The sequence below is a fragment of the Oryzias latipes genome, chromosome 23, assembly GCF_053564925.1.
Source record: "Oryzias latipes strain Hd-rR chromosome 23, Olatipes_Hd-rR_3.1".
NCBI lineage: Eukaryota > Metazoa > Chordata > Actinopteri > Beloniformes > Adrianichthyidae > Oryzias > Oryzias latipes.
The window spans coordinates 14,374,941-14,385,758 of NC_136259.1; the positions used below are offsets into that span (position 1 = coordinate 14,374,941).

The following is a 10,818-nucleotide window of genomic DNA, read 5'->3' on the forward strand; positions in this document are numbered from 1 at the left end:
TTCTATATTATTGTTCACACTGTAACATGACTCCAGTTGAGATGTGATCGTCCTTGGATTGTTAACTTTAACTATTTGAATTATTTTTGTCAATATAGTTGTTAGCAGAACAGCTTTTTCAGTTTATTTATTTTTTGGATTATGGTGTGTTTTGCTGCCACCAATATTAATCACAGCTGAAGTAATTCCTTGTAGGAGATAAATGCAATTCGGGATTTTTAAATATCTATCTTTAGCTCTTGGAGAAATAGGGAGATTCAAATTCATTTCTGTTAACTTGAAAAAATAAAGTTTTGCTTGGTTTTTCTCAAAACATAATTTGAGGGAGTGTCTTAAACAAGACATAGACAAACATTTTGATTTGACATTAAAATTTGTTGCATTTATAATGATGGCAGTCGCAGTTAATTTACTTGATATAATTTTTGTGTTTTTTAATCAAGACCCACCTTCTGTTCAGAGGGCGCAGTTCTCCAAAAGACCACTAGAGACGGGTGCCTGGAAGGAGGAATTTTTTCAAGGACTTCCATGTTCATTGTAAACTTCTTAATGTTTTTCAATAACAACGTTATTATACAGCAAAAAGAAAAATTTTCAATAATTATCTCACAAAGAAAAAGTAAAATATGCAGATGAAAACGGACATCCAGGCAAACACTGCTGTTTAAATGAAGGATTGAGATTAATAGAGAAAATATGTCAAGAAGTAGCCGTAGCAGATTTAAATAAAGCAGGCTGCTGAAAAACAAAAAGAAGACTGTAAATGTGGAACATTTTTCTGCAGGTGAGAGATTTTAAGAAGCTGAAACATGAGCGCAAACAAACATTCAGTTTTCTGCATGTTTGTGTCATTTTGTTGTTGTTCTGTTCCAGGAATCAGTCATTTCATTTACAGGAGAATAAATAAACACCAGAAGTCCACTGAACTACAACCTGAGGGTGGAGGCGGGGGGCACAACTGTCACAGCTTGAGACCAAACCCACTCGCCCTTTTTAGGAGAATTGATAATGTCACTTCTCTAGTTTAAAAAAAAACAGTTTGTGAAAGTTCAGCTGACTGGCACCACTTGCTCTGTCCTGGGACAGGGACAGGGGCGGGGGTTGGAGGGGGGAGACACAGCCTCAAAGTATAAATTCAGCTTGCAGAAACCCATCACCCCCTACAGAGAAAAACCTACTCATCTTTACCCCCCCCCCCTCTTCCAAGACTTTCCATTTTGTTGGAAACAAGCGAAGTCCTTCAAGGAACATCTTGCAGCTAACCAGGTTAGCAGGTTAACGATGTGACCAGTTCTTAGAAGCTTCAGCCGCTGCATAAAATGCTTCCAACCGGAAGCATTGGTGACAGGAGCTCCTGCACCAGCTGCAACCTCAGCAATTCTCTGAAGGAACAAAGCTGAAGGCCACAATGTCAATCAGCAACATTTCCTGATGTCCACAAACGCACCCTGAACTGCTTTCATTTTCTATGGCATTCTGGACCAAAAACATCTCCACTGGTGCTGGAAAGAGATACCCACCAACCCTCCAGAAGAAGGGATGATGGGACTTCTCAGTCCTGACTCGTCTGCTAACAGCAGGGTACATGAAGAGTCAACATGCTTTAATTCAGATCCTGGGTTTGGCTGTTTCTAAGAAGATTAGAAAACATCTGAGGCTGGAGTTCCTCACATCTTCTGGAAGCTCTCCCTGGTGTTGCTCCAAACTTGGATTCCCTGCAGAGGAAGAAGCAGAAGGAAATGAAAGCGGAAATGTTAAGCCGTGTTTGTGCATCTTTGTCTTTGTGGGTAGTGTCTTCAGGTGATGGAGGTGTCCATTTAGGTCTCTGGTCTGTGTTTTGTTAAGTGCTAAAGACAGGGTGGAGTAGCCTATATGCTAAACCCCATAACCCCTTTCATAAAGCCCGATGTGACAGCGAGCCGAGCAGAAACGCCATCGCTGGCTGTCCTGTACCTTCTTGCACATGTTGATCTGGATTGCAGCGTAGTTGAGGAGAGCCTCTCGCAGATCTTTGTCCTTCTCCTCTTTAAAGCGCAGAATGTCGGCCCACGCCTTCTGCACATGCTCCCTGCAGATAGACGACAGCGTGAACCGCCGCTCGTTTGAGCGCCGACATGCCCTCCTCTCAGACTCACTCGCACTCAGCTGCTTTGGCCCTCACGCTGTCCTCTGCATCTGCGATCAGCTCATCCAGCATGCTCAGGCGCGCCTCCCGCTGCTCCGGGGCCTCCTGTCCAAACAGCTTGTTCGTCACACCTTTGAAGGAGAACGTGCGCACCATCTGAGGAGGAGACCCGCTCTTTCAAAATCAACTCAAAACACTGTCACGGCAGAAGCCTGAGGACGGCTTTCTGCGTCTGACCATCACACTCCCACCACCATGCCCTGCACTTCCTGCCAGAGACTTCACTTCCTCTTTGTCATTTCATTTCTGACATAAATGGAAAAAATAAATAAGGCAGAAGGAAACTTATGTGTGGAAGCAGCTAACCTAGTTAAGTTGCAGCTGCAGGTTAACCCTTTAACACCAGAGCTTTAACTCAACTATTGTAGTTCTTGAACTGTTTGTGTAGTTCATTCCAGCTGATTCTGAAGTGGAGAAAAGCTGCCCTGTGCTGATATTCAACAGTTTACATTAGGGAAGTGTTTATGTAATGAATCAGCGGATTCTGTTGCAGATAAAGCGGCTTTGCGCCGTTTTGCAACCTTTTAGGTTAGTGATGACTTGCATATCAGTCTAAAGCTGATGTGAAAGGGTCTTTTTCTCCGGGTCAGAATCAGTCGATTCATACTTATTGCTTGTGCAGTCAAAGAGTTACGGTATGTCAAAGAGAACATGCAATCAGGTGTTGCCGGCGACAGCTCCAGTGTTAAAGGATTAACTGTCTGCTGACATGTAAAAGACTGAACCTTCTACAGATTGTCAGTATAAGCTTCATGATCTTGATTGGTTTCTTCTCAACACCATTCTGAAGCTCTGTACCCCTGTGGCCAGCTCGTCCCGCTGCTGCTTCTTAGAGATGAGGTCCTGGGAGGCCGTCTCCAGCTCGAACTGGGTTAGCTCATGTTTCCTGCACACCGCCCTGCAAAACAAGTCCTGGTGAATGAGCCTGGGTCAAAAAAGCACTGTGATCGGGTTACGGTAGACAAGTCATGAAAGCACTAGTCATGGTAAACAAGTTGTGAAACAAGTCATGATAGAAAAGTCATGAAACACGGGACATGGTGAATAAGTCAAAAACATACGTCATGGTAAACAAGTAATAAAACCCAGGTCATGCATGGGTAGACAAGACATGAAAACTAGGTGGTAATAGACAAACACTAGTCATGGTAGACAAGTGATGAAACACGGGCCATGGTAAATAAGTTATGAAACAAAAGTCATGATAGACAAGTGATGAAAACCAGTTCATGATAGACAAGTCATGAAAACACTGGGCATGGTAAACAAGTTGTGAAACAAAGGTCATGGTAAAAAAGTAATAAAACACAGGTCATGCATGGGTAGACAAGTCATGAGAACTAAGTGGTAATAGACAAACACTAGTCATGGTAGACAAGTCATGAGAACGACGTGGTAATAGACAACCACTAGTCATGGTAGACAAGTCATGAGAACTACGTGGTAATAGACAAACACTAGTCATGGTAGACAAGTCATGAGAACTACATGGTAATAGACAAACACTAGTCATGATAGACAAGTCATGAGAACTACGTGGTAATAGACAAACACTAGTCATGATAGACAACTCATGAGAACTACGTGGTAATAGACAAACAGTAGTCATGGGAGACAAGTCATGAAACACGGGCCATGGTAAACAAGTTGCAAAACAAAAGTTATAGTAGACAAGTGAAAAAAACCAGGTAATTGTAGACACATCAGGAAACACAGATCATGGTAAACAAGTCATGAAACCCAGGTCAATTTAAACAGGTTATGAAAATACGGGTCATGGTAAACAAGTCATGTAACAAGTCATGGGAGACAAGTCAGGAAAACAGGTTATGGTAGACAAGTCAGGAAAACCAGGTTATGGTAGACAAGTCAGGAAAACCAGGTTATGGTAGACAAATCAGGAAAAACAGGTCATAGTAAACAAGCAATGATATACAAGTCTTGAAATTCAGGTCAATATAAACAAGTCATGAAACAGAAGTGATGGCAGGCAAGTCATGAAACCCAGGTCAATTTAAACAAGTTATGAAAATACTGGTCATGGTAAACAAGTCATGAAACAAGTCATGATAGAAAAGTCATGAAACACAGGTCTTGATAAAGAAGTCAGGAAAACCAGGTTATGGTAGACAAATCAGGAAACACAGGTCATAGTAGAAAAGCAATGATAGACAAGTCATAAAATACAGGTCAATATAAACAAGTCAGGAAACAGAAGTGATGGTAGACAAGTCATGAAAACCAGGTCAAGGTAAACAAGTCATGAAAATCAGGTCATGGTAGACAAGTCATGAAACACCAGTCAATGTAAAGTCATAAAACACAAGTCATGGTAGACGAGTTAAGAAACACAGGTCACAGTAAATAATTCATGAAACACAGGTCAATGTTACCAAGTCATAAGACACTGGTCATGGTAAACAAGTCATGAAAACCAGATCATGGTAGACAAGTCATGAAACATGGGCCATACTAGATAAGTCAAGTTACAGCAAGTTACAGCGATTGAGTAACAGTAAAAAAAACTCCTTGTGAATACATCAAAGAAGATATACTAGTTAAGTCAAGTCATAAAAGAGTCATGTTAAAGGAGTCATGGCAATCAAGTAATGATAAACAAGTCATGACTAACTGATAATGGTAAACAAGTTATATTTGATATTTTATGAAAGTTTTAGTTTGTTTTGATGTGTGTATTTGTTTACATCAGCTTCAGTGCTGATGTGTTATGATGATCTGGGAAAAAGGTGGAACATTTGTTTCCTCTGATCAACATGGAAGCATCAGGAGAACTCTTCACCTCAGGGCTTCAGCGTAGCACAAATACTCCTTCAGCTGGTCTGCGTAATGCTCCTCCTCCTCCAGGATCTCCTCTATGGACGCGGCATATCTGCAGGAACAAGAAAAACAAAAGTAAAATAAGCTCCAACATGAGAGTTACTTTCAACCGATGAAGTAGCAGTCTGTGCTCACGAGTCCATGTGATGGCCGGCGCTCTGCAGTCCATCTCCCATCACCTTCTCCACGCCGCTCCACTCACTGCAGCATTTCATCAACAATCCGTCTCACTCTCGTTCAATTCTTTAGATCAACAAGAACCAAATCATTCCAGAACCAAGTCAGAATGTTTGCAGACTGACCTGAAGACTCTGCCGTAGTTCCCATGGACTTTGTAGACCGCGTAGACTCTGTCTGCAACCCTCTGATACACACAAATTCACACAAGCAGAAACACACAAGTTTTTTTCACAAGTAGAAAGAAGTATCACGTTACAAAAATTGTTTTCTAAATAGAACTCTTAACTGTGATAGCTGCAATATATGCGGAGCCCGGGATCTGACATGGGAAAAATAAATAAATAAATAAAGCGTTCCCACAAAATAATATTTTGTTCCCACTGAATAATTAATGCATGAGAATGGAATAATATTCTGATATACATTTATCCTGTTGTCTTTGAATGCACCACAGTTACAGGGACACGTTGATTGATCGGGATGCATTATGGGATATGTGTTATGCATGATGGGATACGTAGCATGTAGCCTTCTGATGTTAATTGACTTCTAAGGAGTACGTTAATAAAAGACAAGTCCCGAATATTATTCTTCCTGTTCAACCATAAACTACAATATCCCATACCGCAGCTGGCTGGCCGGTAGATGGACAGCCAGCTGCCCGAATGCCGATATGTCATGCAAAAGAGCTCTGCGGCGGACCGGAGCTCGTAGCACATAGCTCATAGCTCAAGCGAGCTATGTCCGGAGAATCGCTGCGGTATGGGGAAGCAGCAACCTTGGGCATCCTAAATATTAAAATACTTTTCTTACTTTCATGAAGACAATAATGAATAGATTATTCTTGTTTTTATTTTTCCCCTCTTGTACGAATGTCGGTCACAGAGACACGGAAGTAGCGGCGGAAAGCGGCTTTTGCGGCAGGACGGAGAGCGTACCGGGATGTGAATGAATGCAGACACGGAGACATGAATAATTATTTTGTTCGCACAAATTAATTATTTCGAGAGAACGTAATATTATTTTATGGGAACTGAATATTTATTATTTTACCCATGTCAGTTCCCGGGCTCAGTAGATATATAAATTTCGTTTAAAAAAAAAGCTTCCTGGGGCAAATTTACTTGAATTAACAAAATAATAATCTGCTTTTGTTGTGTCTATTTTAGTGTGCTTTTCTTTTCTTTTGAGCTGCTGTTAAACCGTAATGATCCAGTATATAAACATCTGTTTGTCAATGTATGTATGTAAATCTATACATGCAAAGGTTTTAGACGGAAAACTGCTAAAAACAAAAGATGCTTTCTAATCATCTATTTTTTTTATCAATTAACAAAAATCAACGATTGAACAAAAAAGAAATCTCAAATAAATCAATATTTGCTGAGACCAGTAATGGCATAAGTTCTAGCTAAGCTTTTGTCTTCTAAACAGTTCTTCAGGATGAACTCAGCGGAGAAGTTGATCCAAACATCTGTGGATGTGGGTTTTCTCCCATCTTTCTGCCATTTTTATAAACCTCTGCTCCTGTTTTCCTGCAGACTTGAGTCGCTTGGTCTCGTTTCCACGCCAGAGGTTCGGTTTCTTGGCTGCTACTTTTCCATGAAAACACCTCCTGTCAGACTTCTCTGAACAGCAGATGGGTGTTCCTGGGTCCTGGTGGTTTCTGCCTGCTCTGAGCCGATGGCTCTGCTGGACATCTTTCAGTTTCAATATAATGAGCTTAATGCGTCTTTCATCTGCGGTTTCATTGGTTTACCACAGCACCTAAAATCCCAACGTTTCTTTGTTCTTCTTCAAAAGAGCTCGAGTTCGAACATCTGGAACATTTAGGAGAGACCTTGATGCAAAAGAACTACTTTGAGTTGTGTTTCTGTGCTCAGTACGGTCTTTCAGAGCCTCAGCTCTAGGTAGCACAGTTGGACTATTCCTCCATTAGAAGCCTCCTTACGGCGGTTTTCGTGTCACTTCATGACTGGGTTTTGACTTTAGCATGATGACAACTATCATCAGCACCTATCTGGTATAATCTGTTGGTCAACCAACTAACTATTATCTTTAAAAAATCCCCAACTCTCGATCGTACTGCTGCTCCACCAACATTTCGGGATGGCATGAGAAATCCCATTCTAGATAGGAGAGGATTCAGAGGAGCTGGACTTACGGCTCGCGCTCGGAGCAGCTGAGACGTGTGACACTGCAGCTCCTCGCTGTACTGCTTCATGTCTATGAAGCACCTGACAGGAATGAAAATACAAGTAAAAAAAACAGATCAGGGACACCACATCTTCATCCTGGTTTCATCGAGCAGCCAGTCCAACTCACTTCTGTGGACTTCTGACCCTGAAGGTGGCGCCAAAAGCTCGCATTCTAGAGTCTGCCTGCAGGAAAACAGACCAAAGGTTATTTAAACCAATTAAAATTCACCTGAAATCTGCCACAGAGTTTCCTTTACCTTATCCTGAAATCCTGTTTCATACACAGCTTCTTTCCAGCAGTTTTCCTAAAACAGGGAACACACTGACTTTAGAGAGCGACATAAACATACAACCTGAGTAGATGACCTGTGACCTTTCTCACTTTAACGTGCCTGAACGGGGGAACAAGCACCAAATTTGCCGTTAGCCATGAGAAAAATCAATTTTTAAAGATGGCGGCACTCAATGTTACAAAAAGATTCATTGCCTATTTGCCCCAAAGTCACCAATATGGACTGTTCATGCACGTAATGCAGCCTTTACACTTGAGGGGAAACTACATGTTATATGTATATTATATACATAGATGTTGGATTTTTTCGTGGCTAACGTGCTTTTCAAAATGAGGGGATCTTACGGTACATCCGTGCCAAATTTCGAATATTTTAATAACCAGCTCCACTAGATGAAGGTTAGGATGGAGGAGAGGTTGGAAAACAGAATGGAGGACAAGATTCTGCTTTTAAAAAAAGGGAACAGGTCTGCTCCCAAGCAGCAATTGTATGGATCGGGAGTCTTTAGTCACCGTACCTCAGTGAGGAAGTGAGAAAGGATCTTGTCATTGGAGAGTCCTGGATGAGACGCCACGTGCAGCAGGAAGTTCTCCAGCCCAATCCGGCGCCGCTCCACAAAATCCGGGTCCATGTTGTCTGCTGACAGTTTGTGCCACACAAACTCTGCCTGCATGGAGGAGGAGGAGGAAGAAGAAGCGGTTTCCGCTCTGCTTATAGCAGGATGGCCTTCACTGGTGCCAAAGATTTGAGCATCAGCAGCACAGAGTTCTGCCTGCTCATTGGATCAGTCCCTGTGAGTAAACCTGCTGCTGCTCCAGACCTCCTGCCTCCTGCAGCAGGGGGTGACAGCGGAACTCACCCTCTTCTCAGGCAGAGGAGGAACCACGTAGAACGGGTAGGTCAGGATCAGGTACGCCCTGAGGAGCTCGAACTCGCTGTATCTCCTCCACACGGACTCGGGAGGCTGCACGCGGCCCTCAGCAGCGGCATCCGCGGGCCTGCAGCGCGAGCAGGTTTGTTAGAGTCCGCGGTGACGCGCGCGCATGCTCCCTCCCGGCAGAAGCGCTCACCTGGTCTCGATCAGGTACACCGTGAACGTCTCCTGCATGCTGATGGCGTTCTTCCCGCTCCTCTTCTCGGCCTCGGCCACGCAGATCTCCATCCTGCGCAGCAGGTTCGAGTCCCGCCGCTCCACCTGAAAGCAGCGGGCACGTTCACACCGGCACCAGCAACAACAGGTAACCCGCGTCACATGACCGAGACGGTACACATCCGCCGCTTCACCGTCAAGCTGGCGCTTCCGTCCGCGGACTCTCCGTCTGACGCTGCCGCCTCATCCTTCCCGTTCTCCGCCATCATCCCGGTTCCTGCTGCGCCACGCACGCGGCGTTACGGTAATCCAGCTTCGTTACGTCAAAAGATCAAAAATATGGACAGACCCACAGCTGATGGATGATACCATTCTATTTTCACCCCCATTTATGTAAACAATCATGTAAAAATGACCGAAAGGAAACGATACCTAATCTTTGTCTCTTTCAATTTAAGATTGTTTGGTTTGAATTTTATTTCACACTAAGACTTTTCTATGTGGTCCTGTCAAATATTTAGATGTGATCCCATCAATAGAGCCTTGAACATGACAGCCAAAAAAAAAAAAAAAATTGTTCCCTGAAATGAATCTTTTGTGGCCATAAATTAGTATTTCGTTGCCACAAATGTACATATTATTTGCATTTTGTCGGCAAAAATCTACATAAACCAATTTTTACTGCAATAATTTGAACTTTTGTAAAGCAGACCTTTTTTTGTAAACTTTGCCAAATTATAGGACGGCAATGATAACTTTATTATTTAAAATAAAGTAAATATGGTACCATACAATTTTGTTTCAGTGACAAAAGCTTGTGATTTTCTTGAAAAGTTTTCTTGAAAATTTTCAATAATTTCTTGCATATTATTCATGATTAAAAAAACGTTTTTCTTTATCTCAGTTTTTATAGAAAACAATATTCAATTTGAAATTTTATTTTGAAATAAACAATGCAAATGAAAGCGGAACTTGAATCTTTTTTCCTTCAAAATAAAGCATGGTAAATACTGCAACAATGCTTTACTGCCTTGCTTTAAGGCCAAAGCCAAAGGCACCTTACACTCACAGTCCGTGCACACACTGATGGCAGCTGCCAAACACTGGCGCCAACCCATAATCACAATCAAAGGCTGAATGCTCCTCACCACAGCTGCCCCATGGCGTGACAACTGGGTACTCCTGTTGGCAGCTGAATCTGTATGAACACTTGTATGTCAGTAGGGACACCTGCTGCAAGGGCTTGTTGTTGATAATTGTGTTTTTCTGTTTCTAGTGTAAGACGGTTCCCTTAGTTTATACTCCAGTTTGTATTTTTGAAAGTTTTACTTGAACGGTTTAGCCGATTGTTAAAATAAAATGTTTCCATTTCTTTTGATGTATTTTCCTGTATGGCTCAAGTGACTTGGTAAGACACCTAAAAGGGAAACCGTTGTCCTTCATTGTCACCAGTATATTTTTTGGGGGGGATAAACATCTACGACAAAAACAATTCTGTGCTGGAGGAAAGGAGGAAATAGGATCACGATGCCAACAAACAAGGAAAATGTCATATTTTTGTTTATACTCCATGACCTCATGGTTGTCTTTCCAAAACTGTGCTGCAAACTGTTCTTCTGAGAAAAAAAGACTCATGTTGGTCTGAAAAGGGTTTGAATCAGAGGCAGGTGCTTCCTGTCTAGAGGAATAAGAATTCAGGTGTGGATTTAACTTTTCAGGTTCAGGCACTTAATCCTCATTCCTGCAAATATGTTTCCTACCTATCAGTAATAAAATCCATTCAAAGAGCTATCATGTAAAAAAAATGACACATTGTTACAGTGTTTGTGGTAAACACAGATTTATTGAGATGTGTATACAGTTTGTATTGTGACACACATGGAAGAGACGTCTGACTCTACCTCTGCTGTTCATTTGTGTGCTTCTCTTTTGCTCCGTGAAGTCACTTTCGGGGTACCCAGCCCTCTAATCCCATACTACTCGTAAACATGGACTGTATATGAGAAAAGGATTGAGGAACCCCTCCCCCCTGGC

General features: G+C 42.3%; 1 protein-coding gene across 1 annotated transcript; it reads right to left on the minus strand.

Annotated features, from left to right (window-relative positions):
* Positions 1 to 495: 495 nt before the first annotated feature.
* On the minus strand, positions 496 to 9,139 carry LOC101164612 (sorting nexin-4-like). The gene is made up of 14 exons (XM_004083119.5): positions 8,979 to 9,139; positions 8,765 to 8,889; positions 8,554 to 8,692; positions 8,212 to 8,361; positions 7,659 to 7,706; positions 7,529 to 7,584; positions 7,368 to 7,440; positions 5,326 to 5,387; positions 5,159 to 5,224; positions 4,986 to 5,075; positions 2,984 to 3,083; positions 2,136 to 2,281; positions 1,954 to 2,068; positions 496 to 1,715 (listed from the first exon to the last, which is right to left on the minus strand). Exons 1-14 carry the CDS (start codon positions 9,051 to 9,053, stop codon positions 1,668 to 1,670), a joined length of 1,293 nt encoding a protein of 430 aa, XP_004083167.2. The 5' UTR covers positions 9,054 to 9,139; the 3' UTR covers positions 496 to 1,667.
* Between the last annotated feature and the right edge of the window lie 1,679 nt (positions 9,140 to 10,818).

Coding starts and splice junctions, on each gene's coding strand:
- LOC101164612 (XM_004083119.5), bottom strand. CDS start 9,053: ATGATGGCGGAGAACGGGAAGGATGAGGCGGCAGCGTCAGACGGAGAG. Junction 7,441..7,528: donor AGGGTCAGAAGTCCACAGAA/GTGAGTTGGACT, acceptor CATTCCTGTCAG/GTGCTTCATAGACATGAAGC. Junction 5,388..7,367: donor AGCTGCTCCGAGCGCGAGCC/GTAAGTCCAGCT, acceptor TGTGTGTATCAG/AGGGTTGCAGACAGAGTCTA.